The sequence below is a fragment of the Lagopus leucura genome, unplaced genomic scaffold (assembly GCF_019238085.1).
Source record: "Lagopus leucura isolate 7727_CA_CO unplaced genomic scaffold, USGS_WTPT01 Super-Scaffold_100033, whole genome shotgun sequence".
NCBI classification, from domain to species: Eukaryota; Metazoa; Chordata; class Aves; order Galliformes; family Phasianidae; genus Lagopus; species Lagopus leucura.
Window position 1 is genome coordinate 100,826 of NW_024962282.1, and position 21,399 is coordinate 122,224.

General features: G+C 40.3%; 1 protein-coding gene across 2 annotated transcripts; it reads left to right on the forward strand.

The window, feature by feature from the left end:
* Nucleotides 1-223: 223 nt before the first annotated feature.
* Nucleotides 224-20,395, forward strand: HPS5 (HPS5 biogenesis of lysosomal organelles complex 2 subunit 2). Of its 2 annotated transcripts, XR_006180991.1 has the most exons (23): nt 224-409; nt 815-925; nt 1,779-1,843; nt 2,448-2,640; nt 3,807-3,940; nt 5,242-5,457; nt 5,741-5,812; nt 5,902-5,990; nt 6,721-6,899; nt 7,115-7,273; nt 8,396-8,555; nt 10,491-10,614; nt 12,257-12,403; nt 13,127-13,201; nt 13,742-14,343; nt 15,405-15,528; nt 15,735-15,890; nt 16,349-16,468; nt 16,790-16,903; nt 17,210-17,316; nt 17,782-18,070; nt 18,491-19,787; nt 20,268-20,395. XR_006180991.1 is itself a non-coding variant. In XM_042882153.1 (22 exons), exons 1-22 carry the CDS (start codon nt 278-280, stop codon nt 18,549-18,551), a joined length of 3,429 nt encoding a protein of 1,142 aa, XP_042738087.1. In that variant the 5' UTR covers nt 224-277; the 3' UTR covers nt 18,552-20,224. The 2 variants fall into 2 exon arrangements, 1 of the variants encoding a protein (XP_042738087.1); XM_042882153.1 differs by lacking the exon at nt 20,268-20,395 and having other exon boundaries at nt 18,491-20,224.
* Nucleotides 20,396-21,399: the final 1,004 nt, after the last annotated feature.

Here is a 21,399-nt window from a genome sequence, read left to right on the forward strand (position 1 = left end):
CCGCCGCGCTGCGGGGGAGGGGCCTCCCCTCGGCATCGGCCCGCGGCGGGAGGGGGCGCCGCGCGTCAGCGTCACGTGGCCGGGCCAGGCGGGCGCGCGTGACGCAGCTTCCTGCCGCGCGCCCAGCGTGACGCAGCGGGCGGCGGCCCAGAGCGGCTCGCCCCGCCCCGCCCCCTCCGCGGGTCACGTGCCGCGAGGCGGTGGCCGCTGGCCGCTGGCGTGCGGCGGCGCGTGTTTGCGGGGCGCCTGGCAGTGCGCCGCTGTAACCCTGCGCACTATGGCCTCGGTGCCGGCCGCACCCACGGTACTGCCCGTAGCCGTGCCGGAGTCCTATAGCCATGTGCTGGCGGAGCTGGAGTGCTTAGACCCGCTGCTGTCTGCGCTGCGGCTGGATTCCGCTCGGCTGAAGGTGTGTGGTGAGCGGTTTGCTTTTAGTTTTAGTTAATTTGCGTGTTTCCTTGCGTGGATTGTTGTTTTAACTAAGCTCCACGCGTAATCCCTTTCGGTGTGTGCCATGCTCCCGTGTGTGGGTGCTGCAGCAGATGAGGAAGTGAAGGCAGAGCCCTGCTCCGAGCGTGTGTTTGCTGTGTCCTCGTAGGGCAAAAACATGTCTTCTGCTCGGTCCTGTCTTTTGCAGTTCCGTTAAGTCTCTAAGAACACCATTTTAATTCCCTGTTGGCTGTGCTGACAGCGTTTCACGAGCAGCATGCAAAGTTGGCGAGTGGTGGACTCTGAAAATAGAACTATAATAGAAACAAAAGGTGCCTCTTGTAGATCTTGCTCAGGTTCTGCGTTGTGCCCTTGTCTCTTGCAGTGCACGTGCATCACTGTGTCAAAGAAGTGGCTTGCTCTCGGCACCTCAGGAGGAGGGCTGAACCTTATCCAGAAAGATGGTTGGAAGCAGAGGCTTTTCCTTACTCATAAGGTATGGGGCCCTGGGCAGCCTGGTCTAGTATTTAATGCGGAGGCCCTGCATGAGGCAGGGGGGTTGGAGACTCATGATCCTTGAGGTCCCTTCCAACCCAAGCCATCCTGTGATACTGTGATTCTGTAACGTCCTGCACCAAATCAACCTGGGGAAACAGGCCTGGGGGAGGTGTGCTTTCATCTTGTTGAGCTGTCTAAATGAGGTGAGATTTCATAGTGCTGCGTTGTGAAAAAGGCTGTGGTGCTGAGGTGTTGGCACAGTGTGCGGTGTAATGGTTCGCATGGAGTTTGAAAGAGGTGGTTTGAGGGGCAGACTAGGTCCAGTTAACAGCAGCCTCAAAGTCACCTGAATATATAAGAGTTAAACCATTCAGTGTGACACCAGAGCAGCTGACATGTAGATAACAGTGCTGTTTGGGTACCAAAATGTTAACTCTCTGGGTAAGTAAAGAAAAAGCAAGCTAGCATGCTTTTTTTATTTTCTGAAAGAAGTCGAGAAAGGGGGATTGCAATTTCTACATCTGGATTCTGTTTTCTGGGTTGCCCACTCTGTAACATGGATGCAGTCATCTTTTAAGATAAAGAACATCTTGCTTAATTCTGGCAAAGCAATGCCTGCACGTACAGAAAGGGGCTGCTTTTAAGTTCCACGTTAGAGGATGATATATGGTTGGTTTTAGAGAAAGCTCGCTGTGTGCAGACAAAATCCAAACAAAAGCACCTGCACCACGCCAGAGCAGTAGCAGCTGTTGGCTTTAATCTGTGTTATTTCATAGAGATAAAAGTTGTGGCCTGGTGGAGGTAGTACAAGAACATCTCTCGTTTGCACTCACTGCTGTATTTGCTTTCAGGAGGGTGCCATTTCCCGAGTTGCATGTTGTCTACACGATGAAGACTATGTTGCTGTTGCCACCAGGTGAGCAATATACTTACAAACCTGAATGCTGGCTCAGTGTTGTGAAGTAACTTCTAAATTTCAGATTAATGTCTGTTGAGAACTTGAAGGGAGAGGGGGCAAGGTAGGAAACTAACTGGTAGATGCCTCAGCAGAATAAATCTCAAGAGTAATTATTTTAAGAAGAAATTGTTCTTCTGTAACAGAGTACCTATTTGAGAGCTAATACACATAAAGATATGATGGTAAACGTTCTTCTGAGTCCATTCAGCCTTGGAAGAAAGATCTTTATTGACTTTACTGACTTGTCACAGTGAAATTTGTAGCTGGTACCATTTACATTGTTTAAAATGTGAATATGCACTTTTCCTCAAGCTTAGCATCCTTGTTGGCAATGCCAGTCAGTGTAAGAGGAGCCAACCAGAGCTGCTACTGCTGGGTAGCACAAGGAAGGACATTTCACTTCTTGAGAGGGTGCAGTCTCTAATGTAGCCAGATCTGAGGGGGACTTCTTGTATAGGTTTCCCATTTATTTGGTGTAAGACATTTTTATCACTGATAAAGTGCTGAATGCCTGCCTCTACAAGATTTATTCTCCACTTGTGTTTTCTTTTAAATTTTACAGCCAGGGGCTTGTGGTAGTGTGGGAGCTGAATCAGGAACGTCGTGGGAAGCCAGAACGGATATATGTTTCCTCTGAACATAAGGGCAGAAAAGTTACAGCTCTGTGTTGGGATACAGCTGCCCTCCGTGTTTTCGTAGGAGATCATGTTGGGAAAGTATCAGCCATCAAAATTAACACATCCAAACAAGGGAAGGTAAAGCATTGCTTACTTTCTTTGAGATTGAGAGGTTCCTGAGGACGTGGGTGAGTTTCTTTGTTTAAGTGATATAGAACTGAGGAAAACTTCCAGTAGCTTTGTCTGCTGGGATGAAAAACAGTCTCATAACAGTGGAAGTGATGACTTGTAAATTTGCTACCCTTGCTTTAGCCAAGTTTGTAACTCAGCAGAAAATGATTTTGAATCTAGAGCATTAAAAACTCTGTATGATTTAGCAATACAAAGAAACAGTGGGTTCCAGCAGGCTTTTCCAGAAGTTCCGGCCTAAGTTTGTCCAGACTTCAGGGATTGAGCAAATCCACAGTGTGTCTTAAATGAGTTTGCTATGATCAAGGTAGAGCACGGTCTTGTAGAATTCCCTTCAGGTAGGATAGAGCAACATCTGGTTGTGCCTATTAAGACTGCTGAGTCTCAAGTGTAATGCAGTTCGTTCAGAACAAGGAGTCTATGCATTCCAAACAAAGATGACAGCATGTAGCTGTCAGATATGGAGACAGTCCACTAGAAAATGGGAGAGCAATTCCCAGTAGTTTCTTATGAATGAGAATGCTGTCTATGACTTTGTTCTGCCACCCATGCAAACTGGGAGACTTGTGTAACATGGAGCATTTGGATAGTTTGGTGCAGAGTAATTTTAAAAAAAAAAATAAAAAAATGTGTGTTGATATGAACCACCAAAATCTGGTGGAAGTTGTTTGTTCTTGTTTTGCATTCAGTAATCCCTTAGATGTCTCATAAGACTGTTAGCTGAAAGTACCCGTGAGCGGAATTGAAACAATTGACAGAAGTGCAGAAAGCTTACAGAGGAATAAAGAAACCTCTTAGTGTTACAAAAGCCATGCTCTTTTCATCAACAAATATCAGGATGCAATGGGATAAGATGATCTTTTTTTTCTGAAGACTTCAGTAATGATCTTGGGAAGAGGATAATTCGAACTTAGGTATCTCTGAGCAATAGAACCTTGTTCTCTAAAAGGAGAGAAGAGAGGAACTGCACTGACTCACTTTGTCTTGTGCTTTCTGTTCATAGTATACATGAGCCTTTTCTGAATTTTGCAATTTTTAACCTCAAATAGTCTTTACACTAAACTGATGCTCAATCTGTTGTTTTTTCTTTTTGTTTTTTCTTTTTTTAATCACAGGCTGCTGCTACTTTTGTGATGTTTCCTGTTCAGATTATAACCACCGTAGATTCTCGGGTTGTTCAACTGGATTATTTGGATGGAAGATTGCTCATATCTTCACTTACCCGCACTTATTTATGTGATACTGAGAGGCAAGTTATTTTTTCTTTGTAAAATATTGAGATCTCCAGAGTCATGCAGGATTGCTACAGTTGGGAGGAGGTTCTGGAGATTATTTACTTTCACTTCCCTGCTTCAAGCACAGTTTAGTAGAACAGATTGCGTGAGACTGTTTCATGAGGTTTTGAACACCTTCAGGAGTGGAGACTCCACAAGTTTTCAGGGCAGCCTTTGCTCACAGTTTGCCACTCTCATCAGAGCTTTTTCTTATGTTGAAATGGCATTTCCTATATTTTAGTCTGTGCCTGTTTCCTCTTGTCCTCTTGTGTGCTGTCTGGGTACCACTGAGAACTGCCTGGCTCTGCTTGCTGTACTGTTTTAACCCAGCCTGGTGTACTTATACACATGGATAAGGTCAGATAAGATGTGCATGTGTCCATCAGCTTTCCTATTCCAGGTTGAGCAGGCCCAGCTCTCAGCCTCTTCTCAGGTGGTGGGTGCTGTAATCCCATCATCATCTTTGTAGCCCTTTGCTGGACTTGCTCCAGTATGTCCATGGCTCTCCTGTACTGGGGAGCCCAGATCTGACCCCGGCACCCAAGATATGTATGAGCAGTGCTGAGCATTGCTAGCTTGTGCTTAGCTTGTGCACTATGACCACGCATCCTTCCCTAGAAAGCTGCTCTGCAGCCAGCTGGTGCTGTTTATCTAACCCGTGCTTCCTTGGCTTCTCTGTAAAGATGTTGTGGGAGTCAGTGTCAGAAGCCTTCCCGAAGTCAAGATACACACCTGCTTTCCCCTAATGTAACAAGGCAGTCATTCTTTTGCAAAAGGCTGTTAGCGTGATTTTCCTTTCATAAGCCTGTGCTTACTATTTGTAATCTGCTTCTTATCTTTCCCATGCTTGGAAGTGATTTCTGGGATCATTTGCAACATTGCCTTCCCAGGGATCTAGCTGAGGTTGTCTGGCTAGTTCCACAGATCCTCCCTCTTGCCTTTCTCAGAGCTACATTTGCTTTCTGCCATTAACAGGAACCTCCCCTGGTTGTTATGACTAAACTCAGATGGATTGACCACAGAAGTTGTCTTCAGCGTTTGCAGAAGAAAGAGGCTTATGATCTGAGCACTTATATAAATTAATAAGTATTTCTGTACCTGGTCTTTTATAAATTTCACGCAGACTTTAGTGTATTCATTGCAGAACTAAAACAAAAACAAAACGAAAAATACCATAGCAGTAATTAATTTTTTACTCTTTTATATTTGAAAAATAAGACGAGATTAATGAGAGCCTTTATTAATGCAGCCTTAACAAATGCATTTTCTCCAAAAGAGAGAAGTTCTGGAAAATTGGTAACAAAGAGAGAGATGGAGAATTTGGAGCGTGTTTCTTCCCTGCTGGAAAAAGCAGTGGGAATCAGCAGCCATTAATATACTGTGCCCGGCCTGGCTCGAGGATGTGGGAGGTGAACTTTGATGGGGAAGTGCAGAGCACACATCAGTTCAAGCAGCTGCTCTCATCTCCGCCTCTCCCTGTTGTTTCTCTCAGGTAATGTGTGTGTGTGCTGTTGGTGATAAAGCAGCTTGGGGCTTCTAGGCCCCCTGAGAACTCCCAGTGGATTCAGATGTTAATCCTAGCTGCCCTATTACTGCGTCCTCCTGTAATAATGGAACTTGATTACTAAATTAAAAATTCCAAAGCCTTGGTTCTGTAGGTGTCTGTGTAACTGCAACAGGTTAAGCCAGCTTTGGGTTTGAAGAGCTGAGGCTATATTATGAATGTGGTGCTGTTGTAGTTAGGCCTTGTAACACACAATAATTTTTCTTTATAGGACAGATCCTCATTACACTAGTTCCATCTGCTCTGCACAATCTTTATCTTTCTCCAAGCTGCTATATTTGACGTGAGTATTTTTCAGCACAGCTTCCTGTTGATGAAGTAGTGTACTACCACAGTTAACTTTTGGCTGAGTAACATCTGCTTTGCTTGCAGTGAGCATTATTTGTTGACCTGGACAGAAAGAGGCGTTTATATCTTTATTCCCCAAAGTGTTCAAGTCTTGCTGTGGAGTGAAGTAAAAGGTAAACTTTAAGAGTCTTAGTTCTGCAATATTATCTCTTACATTTGTCACTTATGAAGTCCTTGTCTAACACAGAACCTTTTCGAGCTCTGTTTCTGCAGCTGGATTGCAGAATGTTTATTAGAAAACTCATTTTCTTGTCATCTGTCAGCTATATCCTTGAATAGTAACCTTCTCCCTACCCCTTCCCGCCAACCTTCCCTCCATACTTAGGAGGACCAAAACCTGGTGTAAGCTGATCATACAGCACAGTAATCAAATGCTACAAGGTAATAGCCACATCTCCATAGTTCTTCCTCATTTCTGTTTATTCTTAGACCTCCTGTGGAGGAGGGCAATCTGCAGAAAGGTCAGAGTGTTCCTTCTCCTAGCAAATGTTTTTGTTCTTTTTCTCAAAGCTGATCATGGTGCATTTCTCTCATGTGCTCATTCTGCCTTGATTTAGTTTTTTATCCTTCTTCAGAGGTAAAAGAAAACTAAATAGAATCCAGCCTTTCTAGCTCCCTTCTAGAAATGGAGCTCAGGAAAGTTTTGGTATTTCTGCTTTATAGCTGTTAAATGCTAGTGTAGCACTCTTAAATGCTAGTTCCTCACACCACTTGTGCTGCAGTGTATTCGACTTTTACATCCGCTCAGGTGGGAAATAAGTTTTCAGCTTCCTTCAAGAATAAAAGGGAATCCTGGCTGACGGTTTCAGACTCTTAGATGCTTTTGTGTGTCTGGTTTTTCAGATATTCAGGACATAGCAGTTCACAAGAATGAGTTGTTTTGTCTGCATACAAATGGAAAAGTTGCACGCTTTTCCCTTCTGCTGGTGGACCGCTGCATAGAGCGCCTGATGAGAAGAGGGTTCTGGACTCTTGCTGCTAGGGTCTGTTGTCTCTTCCAAAATTCAGTTATTTCCTGCAGGGTGAGTAAATACCTCTTGAAGTATGCAGTGTAACTCCAGTGTTTCCAGTCCCTCTCTTCTGTTAAGTTCTGAAATTCATATTTTTGAAGTTTTTTAAAAGTCTGCTGGGCGTTATACATTTAGTGTGAAAATGAGCCTGTTTATATCGTGCCTTTTTGATTTTTTTAAGTAGACATTAGAAATAATAATGCTTCTGCTTTACTGTGTATTTTTAGGCAAGAAAAAATTTGCCTCTCGAAAAGTTGGAGCACCTGAAGTCTCAGCTGGATGCTTCAGCCCAGCAGGATCTCATCTCTCATCTGGAAGAACTCATCTTGAAGTTGGAACCTCTGGACTCTGCATGCAGCAGTAGGAGGAGCAGCATTTCATCTCATGTAAGTGCACTGTTAGTGCTCAAAATGTTACCCAGAAGCCTTATCTTCATGGCTTATAGCCATCTCGTTGCTCACTTTGAAGATGAGGCTTTCAGTTTTACCATATCTACTGTGCATGATAATGCTACTTTTTAAACTTAACTGGTGTAGAGAGGTACGGAATACTACTGAACTTCTTTAAGCTCTTGTATTTCTACCTTCTTTCTGTATTATTTTATGACTAGTGGCTGAGATGTGAACAAAGATTGATACAAAGAAGGCTTTCTCTACAGCTGAATTTTGTATCTTACAGTGTTTCAGTGAAGGTCATCTCAATTGTAACTGTAGTCTCCTCTGGTGAAAGCAGTGTATGTGAATACTGAGAACTATCCTAGCTCTGTTTAAAAAAAAAATTGTCTGGCTCCATGAAGCTGAAGCAGGAAGGTCTGTAGAGAAATATGCTTGATTATTTTTTTTTTAGCATTGTCTCATACATTTAGCTGCTTGGTATTGACTTGGGTGCCCGGAAGCTTTTCAAGAAAAGGGACATATTCCCTAATTAATACAACCTGAGTTGTATGAGTTGTTTTCACTCTGAGTGTTTAAGAAGTGAAGCTTGACAAACAGTAATGTAGAGGGGAAACGAGTTTAGGTTTGTTTTGTTTTGTTTCTTTTTCCATTAGCAAATAAGAAAGTCTGTGTAATTTCACTGGATGCAAGCCAAAGGATGTATGTATGTCCTGGAAGCAGGCAGTGTTGAAGGCTCTTTAGTTGTGGTACCTGGGCACGGTTAAACAGTAAAAAGAATACAGACTCTTGTGAGCCAACAGCCAAGATGGCTTTGTCTCATAGTCTTGTGCTAAATACACTGGTTGTTCTGCAGCCTACTTTCCTAAGAGCAATTGCAACGCTTACATCTTGATAAAGTCTCTGGACTTACACACTTAGCAGCATGTGTTTACTTATCCATTCTGGATATGCCAGAAATAAGACATTGCATGTGTCTTTCCCAGATAGTGAATTATGAAGTACTGTGAGGTTGTTTATGTGGAGATTGTTTTGTTTTGTTTTTTTAATTTGTTGCAGGATGTTTAACGAGGAAGTACAACTCAAAAAATGTCCAACTCTTCTCTTGTCTGACAGGAGAGCTTCAGTGTCTTGGACTCTGGAATATACCGTGTTATCAGCCGGAGGGGCAGTCAGTCAGATGACGATTCGTGTTCTCTCCACAGTCAAACATTATCAGAAGATGAGAGACTTAAAGAATTTCATGCACACCAGGAGGATGAGCAGGTGGAACTTGGTAATGTTTTTTAATGCAAATATGTTCTTCGGATGCAGTACTTATGTATTCTACAAGAATTTGATTATTTTTCTCTCTGCTTTTATTTTCCACTCTCAAGTCATCCATCAATCTGATTTGATCAGTCATCCCGCCTTCTAGTCAAGCTCTTTCTTGAAACATTGGAATGTTGGCTCCTCAGAGTGGAGAACTTGAAAAGCAAACAGAGAAAGAAAGCAAAAGGCAAAGAGCATTTCCCAGACTAGAATTTCATACTTATTTTCCATCTCTGTGTACAGTTCAGCATAAATGCTAAGATTATACTGGCTGACAATGAAGGTGTTGATTGAGTTTTGGATGAGATTTGTTTTCTGTCCCTGTCTTTCTGGTAATTTCAGCTCCAGGAAATTATTTGTTAATCTTGTCTCTGGGATTCTTTCTTCAGAATTAGCTGTAGGCTTAGGAGAGGAATATTAGCTTTCTTGCAGGCGTTCGTTTGTAAGGGGGATTGCCTGTTAGATACCTGTATGTTGTTGTGGGAATGATATAATAGTTAATAACTAACATTTAGACTATTCAGGGACCTTCTTTTCATTTCTTACCAAATATCTGTCACTGGATGAAAGGTCAAGTGAGACAATGTATGTTCTCTTCCAGTAAAAATCTACCCTTAGCTGTTCCAGAGTTGTTGTTTGAGGAGGGAGACAACATAAGTGCTTTGCTGGGGAAAAAACCATGGTGGGTACAGAGGGAATAGGGATTTTTACATCTCTGTCAGTAATGTAGTCCTGCTGACTGGATTATTTCATGTTTGTACTTTTAAGTTTACGTTGGCCTTCTTAACCATCTTCACCATGAAAATGAGAAGTGAGAAAACATGCAGGAAGCCCATCATTTCTGATGTTAAAACTCTAAAATGAACAGTTGTAGTTTTTGAACGTTGGGAGTAAAAATTGTTGTGTGTGTTCAACAAGTGATAGCAAATTTACTGATTATTTCAGGATAGAAAGATTCTAGATGCCTATTGAAGCATATGTCCCTCATTTGGTATTTAAGAGAAGCAGACTTAATGAATAACTCTGTTTTCTTGCTGCAGTGATGCTGGTTTCCCTGGTCACATTTACGTAAGATGTCATAAGCTTTTAGATTATTAACTTGCATGATGAACAAAGTGGCCTTTTAGGCACAATCAGTTATGATCTTCAGGCACTACTTAGAAGGCCTGTGAATTCTAATGGAATTTCTGTAACAGTATAGCATGTTTTCTGCTCAACACTGCAGGTAGTTCTGACTAGTTCTGAGTTGCACAAGTGTTCTTTTTTCTTCATTTTAATCACTTAAATGTGCAGCTTGTTCGTAACAGGAAATGACTAATCAAAACACATTGTAGGTACTAGTAGGTGTATAGGAGTGAAAGGGAAATGATCAGTGGTTCTGTATTTCCTGTGGTTCTTATCAAAAGTCAGTGTCTTTAGTCATGTTTTGAAATTGCGTCAAACAGAAGAGTGATTTAGACCATAGCCATGGCTCATGGTGTTATGTTCATGCATTATTTAGCTTTTAGGAAATAGGACAATGTGAATTGGTACATATCACAATTTTCCTAACTGCTTAAATAATTACTGGTGCATTAAATCAAGTTTTTTGTCCTCTAAATGACCTGTAAGCCTATGTTTTGTGGCAGTAGTTTTCAGGCAGTTGTCATCATCGCTTGCCTTGCTGTAGAGCCAAAAGAGCATTAACAAAGCAGACCTGCAAGGTTCAAAGTTAATAATAAAACGTTTGTTGAGACCACGTAGCATTTTTGTTTCCTTGGAATCATCACCATGAAACACTAAAAAGTATGAAAGTATCTTATGTAATTTATGTAGTAAGGAAATACTTGTGTTTGTTTCACTGTTTCATTTTTTGCCAGGCCTCTGTTTCATGTTTCTTTGTTTCAATTCCATTTGTTAGACAGTGCATCTCATGCATCTGTGACGATTGAGGCTGACCGGAGTGAAACATTTCTCCCATTCAGCATTCCTTTATCATTTCGTTCCCCATCTCCTCTCGTCTCTCTCCAAGCTGTCAAAGAAAGGTAAAACTTGCAGGACGTTCACTCATCCATTACATCTTTCCCTTTTCTGTCCTTTGAATTTGTAACATTGTCTCCTATAGTTCATATTCTGTTCTGTAAAAATGTGGCATCTGACATGAAAGGCTTGAGATGCAGTCTAATTTGCTAAGCTACTTAATTGGTGTCAAGAGGAAAGCTTTAATTTGTGAAGAACTGCTGTGAACTTCAGTGGAGCTAAGATTTTGACCATTAGATTTTTAAATATCTAGGAATGATTAACATTGTCTTGTAAACTGTGCTTGTGGTTTGCACTTGAAACAAATTTACTAAATGCTGCTTTGAAATTCAGCTTTGCTGGTAGTTGGATTTCTGAGGAATCAGAGAAGGCTTCTTCTAGGCTGTTATGGACAGAAGTTAAAATATGTAATTGATGCTAGATACTGTCAGAACACACTTACAAGATATACTGTGTAGCCTACCACCTTCCTCTCCTCACATAGGCACCTTTCAGTAAATCTAGTTAATTTCCCAAGTGTTCATGGAATAATGGTAGCTTGTACTTTGTTTTGTGTAGAAATCAATTTGCTTTTAAAAAACTCATTATAAAATGGGAAGCAGATGGTGTTAAATACATAACTTAAATAATTATTTTCAGATGTGTATGCTTCTTACTCAAAATGTTTCTGGTCCATAATGATGGGCTGAGAAATGGCATACCTCTCCCATGATTACTGGGTATGTGAAATATATTCTGCAACAAAAGACTGATCTGATATCAGTAGTAAGAAGATCTCAGAAGAACTTTCAGATGTACGTGCACTGCTTTGAATTCCTTCAAAACCATGAGCAGTTCTTAAGAGATCAAGTACAAGCAATTATTGATAATATTTAGAACTGAACTCTCAAGTACCAGCTATATTCTACTCGTGATTTAAGCACTATCATATTTTACAGTTTCCCTGTAATTCTTCACATACGTTTAAAGTCCAGTCTTTTGTTTGAAGCCTTTCTCTCGTATGCAGGAACTTCTAGCTTTAGCTATTCCTTGGTATAATAAAAGATGCCACATTCTCTGAGTGCAAGTAAAAGGGTTGGCTTGTTGGTTTGTTTGTTTGTTAGTTTTTAATGTCCTAAGCTAGTCAGAAAGCAAAAGGCTGAGTTCTCAGCTCTTGGTGACCAGGTTTTCTTTGTGGCAGTGGATTTCTGTATTCTTGTTGAGATTTCTCCTAACGTATCTGAATGGATAGGAACCGATGGCGTGATAAGGATATTTTTAATGAGCTTTATAATCTGAAAAATTAACTTCTGAGTACTGCAAAACCATTTCTCACCACCAGAGGACCATAAGCTCCTAATGATGCCTTATCAGCCCTAGAGTGAAATGTCGCCAATCTGTGTCTGTTGGTGTACAAATGCATGTCAAAATCTAAGTGCTAAATGTTAGTATGTGACTCTTCTTCAAGCAGCAAAACCTCCCAAGTCTTATATATGGAATTGCAAATGAAGTATGAATTCTGAGCAGTTTCTCAGTGATTTTTGATCCTTTTTCAAGAGTTGTTCAGGCTATAAAGATTTCTGAAATTATGGTTTATCTAGAAAGAAATTGCTTGATTCTTTCAGATGTGAACTTTCAGTTTCAAATGTTTGAACTTCTGACTTCCAGTGTTTCCAGCTTTGTACGCAAAACTACTGAAAAGATTGGCACTCTTCATGTGAGTCCTGATAGCAGAGGGAAACAAGAGGCAAAGGATGACGAGCAGCAGCAGGAGGTGTCTGTTAATCTGGTAGCATGTCCACAGGAAGAGAAGGAGTAAGTGCAAAACCTCATTTTCTTAGCAATTGTATTTGCTGGGTATTCTGAGGATAGCAAATCTAAAGAAAACCTACCTTTTGAGCTGAATGGGGAGCTTGCTGTGTTTCCAGCTGCTGTCATTACTCCAGTGGCTTTCACTGATTCTCCTGACTTTGAAGCTGATTCAGTCTATGAATGAGTCTGGATATTGTGGGGACTGCACAGAGCTGTGACGAGCAAGAATGCGGTGTATTCAGCAACTCTTAGGTAGTGGTTCTGTGATGCCCATCATAGCCATGGATACGGGTCCAGCAATTTTATATCCTCCCTTTCCTGAGCAGAGAGTAAATTCTTTTTTGCCCTTAAAACTTTTTCTTTTTTTTAATTCTGTCTATAAAACGTCTGCCTTAATGTTTGTCCAATTAAAACAGGGCTAATTTTTTCATATTCAGGTGATTTGCTAATTTCACCAAACTTTCATATGGTGACGCAGTTGTTTTTATTTAGCATCATCAGAAATCAACTACAGTTAGAGCAGAAGTTTTAATAAAGGCTACAGGTGTGTTATTAATGGTTGTTCTTGATGTCCAGTATGTTGATAATTCCTATTGAGCTTCTTTAGAAATAGATGTTCCATTTTCTTAATAACGAGATTCATGTCATCTCTTGACAAATCTGAGGAAAATCCTCATGATAATTGTATATACATCATTTAAGACTTAAATTAATGTGTTTTTCTAGATCAGAATTGCAGAACCACCAGCTTCCAGAGGAGGATCATCTAAAAGATCTTAAGGATGCAACAGCAAAAGCTATGTAAGCTAAGAAAAATGTAATGTTTAGATACATTGGGTTTTAGTAGAAAAATGACTTTTTAATTGTGTATGAAAGAATAATGTTGTGAACGTCTTCTAATGTTACCAATAAGGCTTTTGTTTTAGCTAGTGATTTGTTACCCCTATTTAAAACCAAGCAGAATGCTATAAGCTTGCTTAAGACAAAAGGATAGCAGTGAGATAACTTTATCCTAACTGCAAGCAAACCAAAAATAAAAATGGTAAAAAGCATAGGAAAAAAATGGAAAAATAAAAAACCAAAAAACAACACTCAAACCCCATAGCTAACAAACGAAAACCAATTCCAAAAGGAAGCTTGGGGAAGTAGTAATGATATACTAAAATCAAACATACATGGTGTGATTAGCCTAAATTCTATCTGATTCAATTGGAACCACAAGAACAGCTACTGGCTATATGTCAAGTTTTTGAGTATACTTAAGAGTTACACAAAACAGATTATATTTCACTTGTGACCTCTCAGAGCTGTCAAGTAACTTAGCAGCTTTCTGTTCTACAGAGCCAAACTGCAGGATCCCCTGGTTTTGTTAGAACCGCAGTGTATGAAAAGGGCTTTACAGGAGTGGCTTGTCTTTCTGGAAGAAAAATTTGGCAGCAAAGAGCATTCTGCTTCCTCTGTTCAGAAGAGCAAGACTGTATGTGCTGAAGAACAGAGGGAAGTCCTGGAGGAAAACCTGCAAGGAAATCCAAATGGTGGAGACCTGGCAGGCAAAGAACCAGGTTGCGTAGAGGAAGACTGCACTGAAAACAAAGATGAAACCTGTGAAAATCAAACCATGCATGAAAATGGTACTGATTTGAAGGGACTTCTGGATGGCTGCTTTCAGGTGTCCCCTCCATGTGACCTAGAACCAGATGTTCACAAAGATCTGACTGAGTTGACAACGCTGTGCTTTGAACTGCGTGTACTTTCATGTGGGAATGGTGATGCAGAGGAAAGCTCTGATCCAAGTCTGCCCCCAGCAGCTTCGTGGACCTTTGCTTGTAGATTTATACAAAACTACTTCTTTCTTCTGGATTTAAAAAGACTAAAGCGGTGTATTATAACCATGTACACCAGCAGCCCTAATGTATGGGAAACATACATTACAGGATTGAAAGGTAACTAATGAAGGCTTTGTTACTAATAAACTCAGAGCAGGGTTTTGTTTGGGAGGAAAGAGGGGAGGAAAAACACTCAAAGGTACATCCATGTGTTTCTTCTTTTCCTTCTGTGTTACAGTGTGATGTGGGGGAAGGGAAGGTTGATTGGTGGGTGGAAGTTTTTGTTCTGTTTTGAGGTGGTTTGTGTGTTTTTCCTTGTTGGCTCCTAGGAGAGACTGTTCCTGCCTTCTCTTTGCAATTCCACAGGAACTGCTTTTGAACTTTCAGCTTAGATGGAGTTTGTTGGTTAAAAACTGTTAAACTGTTATAGTTTCAGAACTGCTCTACTTAAAACCAAGTATGTATTCTTCAGTAAGCAGAATAATGTAATTGGAATCAAATGTAAATGGTAGTAGGCAAGAGGTGGGAGATGAGGCTTCCGTGTTTGCACTGGCAATTGATGATTTGACTTGTCATTAATGTGAAACAAAACTGAATGGTTCTATGCAAGTGAATGGCTTGTGATCACTTCAGGCTTTTTTTCTGCAAAAATTCTTTAGCCTCATTAAATTCACACTTCCTGATAATGTTGGAAACCAGAACTATGCCTGTTGTCTGTATTCAGCTGCTGCTTTGTGTGTTCTCTTGTAAGAGTGAAGTAGTTTCAGCACTGATTTGGAACTAGCAGAGATTAGTCAAGGAACTAATTAGATTCAAGGAACATAACATTTGATGGTTGGTATCTTCTTCTGGGCTCCTGGGAATTAGTTCAATATTTGCATTTCTGTGAGAGCCTTAAAGATAAAAGTGATGGATGCATTCCTAGTTTATCCTCAGTGGGACTTGTGTCTGTGGACTAATACCCATGTTCCATCACAAGCAACATTTGTGTTGAGCTCTGCTTTCTGTGACATCAGTGACCAAACTGAAGCTTTTATTTATTAATAGAAGCAAATTGTTGTATATTGAAAAAATGCAGATCTGTGTTTTATCTAACAGTGCATATATATATATATATATATATATAACTTCCCTACTCTTATCAGTGGCTGTGTAAGACGTGCACTCATTTATTTCAGAGCTAACGTGTCACAGTCCAGTGACTTTGGCAATGGAAAATGAAGATATGTTGAAAATACTGAAACAGCTGCATGACTTGGGGCCTTGGGATGATAGCCCTCTGTTGCTGGTACATGCTCAAAGGTTTGTAGCTAAGTCTTCCTTTCCCTTATCCTCCGTGCTGTTAAATGAGAGCTTTTCACTTAACATTTTGTAGAGCATTCTGGGAATCTTTTTATGAAGATCACTTTTCAGTGCTGTCTTGAATTTGAAAGATCTTTGCAAGTCAATAATGTTGCTGTTTGGCACTGAGAATTGTTGTTGTTTTTCTTCTCTCTCTCTCTCTGTAGACTTTATGAAAAATTTGGAGAAACAGCTCTTCGGCCCTTGACCAAGTTCTACCCTTCTATTGTGCCTTGTGATATCAAGCAGCTTTGCAGGAATAATCCAGCTCACTTTTTAGCATATTTGGATAGCCTTTTGAAGTCAGTGCCAGAGGATACAAGGTAAATGGAATGCAGAATCTCTTAATCTGTATCTTTTGTCATGTAGCTGTGGGGTTTTTTATTTGTTTGTTTTCAACTGTTTCTGTATCTCTGATGTTCTCAAGCATTAGATGCCTATTCATTCTGCCAGATTTAGTTGCTTTCTCAAACTGGGTTTTGTTAGCTTAGGTGCTAATTTTGACAGAGTTTTTATGAATGATGCTTTGAATAAAATGGTTTTGTTTCTGTGCCTGCAGTTCAGTCTACTGAGTGTGTGTGGGGGGGGGGAGATGCAACCTGTAACCCATCAGCTTGTTTTCCTGTGGTTCCCCTCAGTTCCTAGAAATAGAAAACATTCTAGATCTTTCCATATTTAATTTCATATCATGGTGATCTTCTTGTCCAAGTGCAATTTCTCATATTTCTATATGGCCAGTGTACTTAAAAATAGTATTTTTCCTACATGCTTTGTTTTCTAGGTCATCTCTCCTTAGATCTCTTCTGCAGCCAGAATCAGTACGACTGGATTGGTTGCGCTTGGCGGTTTCTCACGATGCACCACAAAGAGCAAACACTGTAGATGCAGAGGGAAATCCCAGGTAAATTAGGATTTGCCCTGGGTCCTGAGTGCGACAGAAAGCTGGTCTCTGGGCTTTTGGCTTAAGTTCTATATGGAAGTTATGATGTCAGTGAATCCTTGGAGCATTTTGCATATTGCAGAGTTGAGCAGAAGCAACGAAAGGACTAAATAACGTTGTCCATAATGCTTTAGAGAATGACTGCTCTTAGTGAAACACAGTGAGACACTGTCTCTCATTTGTTTCCCTTCTGTTGTGTGATACATCTGATTTTCTCATAGAGAAAACAGAAGTTTTTGAAGAAAACATTAATGGATATAAACAGATTTTCTTATCTTCTAGGCCACGGTCGCATTTGTTTACGTGGGGATACAGCCAACTCATTCTGCTTTTGATTAAACTCCCAGCTGATTTTGTTACAAAAGAGAAGATGGCTGATGTTTGTAAATCACACGGGTGAGACAAAAAACTTCATACTTATACTCTGACCCTGAAAAGATACAAATGAAAACCACCTGTCTGCTCCTTCCACAAACACACTTGATTGAACAGTGTTTCCTCTTTTGAGGGTGAATTTTAAGAGTCCAACTCGATGCACCATGTACCCATTTTGGATGGGTGGTATTGCTGCACTGGGTAGTATTGCTGCTGTCATTCAGGAAATTCAGTCGCTTCCATCTTTTTAAGTGAATGCTTTACTGTTGTTGACTGCAGTTCAGACTGAATATTTGATTCCTGGAAATCTTTACTCTCCTATTTAAGATTTTGGCCCGGATATCTTTTTCTCTGCCTGGAGCTGGATAGAAGAAAAGAAGCCTTTACTAATATTGCTCATTTGGATGATTTGAACCTGTTGAATGAAGAAGATGGTTAGTGAATCTTAAGCAATGTGAATGTTTTTCTGCAATATTGCAACTGCCCTTAGTCTTTACTGATCAAGTTTGTCACAACTGTTGTTTTTGGCTTTTTTTCAGTAAGTGTTTTGGAAACAGTTCCACTAGCTGAGTGTACTGCAGCATATTTGAAAAACATAAATGGCTGTTACGCTCTTAAAGATGGACAAAACAATTATTTGCTTTTTGACTCAAAAAAAGCCTTAAATAGTGAAGCATTGCAAAACTTAGCATGTAATTCAGCACTGAATTTTTACACGGAGTCAGTCAAGGCAGTACCCTTCTATACAAAATTTCTTCACTTATAATGCTGATTTTCTTACGTCTCCAAAGGGAGAACAGAGTAGCTTATGTTCTTTTAATCTACAGACATGTTTAAAGCAGTAGGCTTGTAACAAACTGTGCTTTGCAAGTAACATAACAAACTCATTTTGCATCCAGGTTCGATTCCAGAGACCACAGAAGAATGGAAGTTTCTTCTGCATCTTGCACAAAATCACAGCAGTGCTTTCCACAACGATGGCCCACAGAATGGAGAAGCTGTCAGCAACAGTGGTAGCCCTAGCTGGCCAAATTGCATCACTGTGGAAAATGTAGCTCTTTTATTAGCCAAGGCCATTGGCCCAAATCGTGCCTTGCCTCTGCTACAAGAGTGTGGCTTGATGCTAGAATCGTCTGAAAGATTTACTGGTGTCTGTGAGATACTGAAAATTGCTGAGAAAAGGCAAAGGTAAGATGATGCATCAGTGGAAGATCTGTGTATGCACACCATTTATTTGAGATCTTCGTGCTTAAAACTTTGTAGTTAACAGATTAAAAAAAAAAATACTTCACTCTTGTATTGAATTCTTGACTTTAAAACTCAGCTGAAAGTTTTACCTCTTGAGAACTGCGTGTTGTGCAATATAGGCACCTTAAAAGGGGGGAAAAGAGGGGAAGTAGGAAACTAGATATACATGAGGAAGATTCTCTGAAGATGTCTGTCTTGCTGAGCCCTGCTGCTTGCCTTCAAAGAAGGCATGTGTGTTGCTGTCACCTCTGAAGTGTAATCGCATTTCTGATAAACTTTGCTTTAAAAAGCAGAAGTGTTGTTCTTTCTGTTGTTAGCTTCTTTTTGTACTGTTTAACTTTTCCTTTGCTTTTATTGCAGAGCCCTGATTCTGTCCATGTTGGACAAGTGTGACCGGTTCTTGTGGTCTCAGCAAGCATAGAGATGGCTGGAAAAGCTTTGGGAACTGTAATGATTGTATGTTAAAGTGCCTCTGAAACTCACAGGCTCTTAAAGAAGTGAGCTTCTCTCAAAAGATTTGATTGTATTGAGCCAGTGTCCATCTGGCAGCTATCTGACTGGAAGCCATTCACAGTTCTTCCTTCTTCCCTTGGAGATGAATTTTGCACTCTAAAACTTAAAAACAATCCAGTGTCTATTTCACAATTGAGCTGGTGTATTTCTGGGATGAAAATTTATTTTCTGAGTCCGTACAACCTTAGTGTTAAGATTATGAATCCCCCAAAATCAGGTTCTGATGTATAAAACTATTTTTTGTTGTTCGTTTGCAAACATGAGAAGCTGTTGCTAAGAAACATCCAAGCATGTCATTTTTTGTTTTCCTGTAAATTGTGTTGATATTTTTCAGAACGGATAATAGTACTGATTGATAGCACTTAAATTAATTCACTGTTGAACTGTAAGATATTTCTAAATTGCCCACAGCTGTTTGCAAAATGTGACTGTAGGTTTCAGCTGTGCTATTTCAATAAAGCTCAGGACAACAGTATTCCCCAATGCATTTTGACCTTTAGAAAGCAAGAAGACCTCACCTTACTTTAACCTTGGAAAAAAAAAAAAAAGAAACAGCCCTGAACATTGAAAGTATTGTTCAATTGATGCCATCAAGCAGGAAGTCTTTTTGAATATCAGCTAGAATATGAATATGAAGGCTTATAAAATCACCTGGGTTTAATTTCACATCTACAGAATTTAGTTTGTATGAACATGGTTTCTGCACTAAATACATATTTGAACAGATCTTGGTGTAGGTCACTGGTTTTGGCCCTTCTCTCTGTGACGTTCTCACCCTTTTAGCAGAAGGATGCAGTCAGCAGCTGATGTTTGCAAAAATCAGTTGAACGATGAATTAATGCATGCATTGGCACTGAGTTCTAATCCTTCCGAATCCGTAACGTCAGTAAATGATTTCAAAATATTTATGAAGATCTAGGAATAATCTTATCTGTATTTGCAGCTCTTATACTGTTGGGAAATAATGCTTTTATTTTCATCAAGATAGGACTGTAGTAATACAGCCTTCAGACGGTCTGACTTTTTCATCTCGGTTGCAGGAAAGACTACTGTGAAGAGTTTATTTCACTAGAGGATATGAAGCTACAGATAGAGAATTAGTAGCAGGCTTTCATCTCTTAATAACGTTGCTTGTGGAAAAAAGGTACTGCTAAAAAAGAAAAGTTAAAGTTTTCAGTTCTATGTTTTGACGTTGGAAACACCCCACACCCTCATGTTACACTATGGTAAGACTGTTAGAATAGAACCCAGGCACTTGCAGTGTAGGGAGGTTAAATAGGTCACGTTCTCCTACCTGCCAAGTGAATGTGCTGCTACCTCAGTGGCTTAACTGTTTCTTGCAGTGTGTCATATCTTCAGCTGAGTGCTCTTGCTGCCCTTAACAGGGAATTTTGCTGATTTCATAACAATGAAGCTGCCTTATTTCTGGACTTAACTGCTTTGCTTTATTCTGTGTACATTGTATACATAATCTCTTTTTTGCTTCTGTGAAGTTTTTGTGCACTTCAGTACTGGTGAGGGCTGGGGTGTAGATTTTTTTTTTCTTTTTTTTTAACAATAAATCATAACTTTACATTTAAAGTTTTTTGGGTTTTTTTTTTTCCTTAACTTTGTGTTGGAGTAGTCATGCAGCTAACGTAATGGGAAGCATTTGTTAAAATCTGGTGCCTGAAGTCCTGATGACTTCAGTTAACTTGTCAGTAAAGAGAAAGAGTTCGTTCTTGAAGAAAAGTTAAACACGATGTGAAATAGTTTCATGTCTGGAATTCAGTTGTACAGCACAATGCCATCATCAGAAGACTCCCTGAGGGATCCCATCTACCACCTCTCATCAACCAGTCAAGCATACTTCACTCATGGGTTGAGCCTGCCTGCACTGAAGCAGATGGGCTGTGGTTCCTCTCTTGTTTTGCTGGCTGTTGGTAGCGAGGACCCTGAAGAAGCAGAAATGAATAACGGGGCTTTGCATAGAGCAACTTGAAGTAGAAGTCCTTAACCTGCCTCAAAATGCAACTTCACTGTTAGAATCATCAGAAACCTACTGGTAAATGAGTTTTATTAAAGATAAACATATTTATGTGTGCAATCTGTATCTTACAAAATTAGGAAGCTTGCAATCGTTCTGCAAGCCTGGCACCAATGCTAGCAAGTATTGCGCAGAGCAGCATTACAAAAAAGAAAAAAAAAAGTGTATTTTTTGTTTGGGTAAGCTAAGACAAAGTCGTCTTACTTCCCAGAAGATAGAAAAACAGCATTTGCTGCTGTGCCTGGGCTGGGAATTCACCTTACATTTCCCATTCAGAGGCTTACTGACTTAGATTGCAAAATACCTAGGTTGCGAAATGACTGCATTTACAGATATTGAAAATTGAAGGCCAGTTTGAGGGGTAGAGCTTCCAAATTATGCTTTTGTCTTAATTGTACCAGAGCACCCAAAGTCAGAAGACAGTCTTAGGTAAGTTAAATGTACCTAGCATACAGGCAGGAATATTCCACCCTTCTTTCCTCCGTGGCAGCTTGCTCATGTCTTTGTGCAAAGGTAGCAGTTGTTGGCTGCAGCTTGCTTCTGTGGGCCAAGCACTGTGACTGGGAAAGCAATGCTTTCCAGGCAGTCAGGAATAAGCAATTCACAGTCTAAAGTTCCAGGCCAGTTCGTATCTTGTTGCAGTTATCCTCATGTTTTTGCCACTTTCAGAAAACAGTGGTTTGATGAGAATGTGAAATATCAGACCGGGTCTGAAAACTCAGAAATGCCT

Bases quoted from the DNA above. Each gene is read 5' to 3' on its own strand.
- HPS5 (XM_042882153.1), top strand. From the start codon at position 278: ATGGCCTCGGTGCCGGCCGCACCCACGGTACTGCCCGTAGCCGTGCCG. The intron at 5,458-5,740 runs GTAATGTGTGTG...TTTTCTTTATAG, and splicing joins CTCCCTGTTGTTTCTCTCAG to GACAGATCCTCATTACACTA. The intron at 6,900-7,114 runs GTGAGTAAATAC...GTGTATTTTTAG, and splicing joins ATTCAGTTATTTCCTGCAGG to GCAAGAAAAAATTTGCCTCT.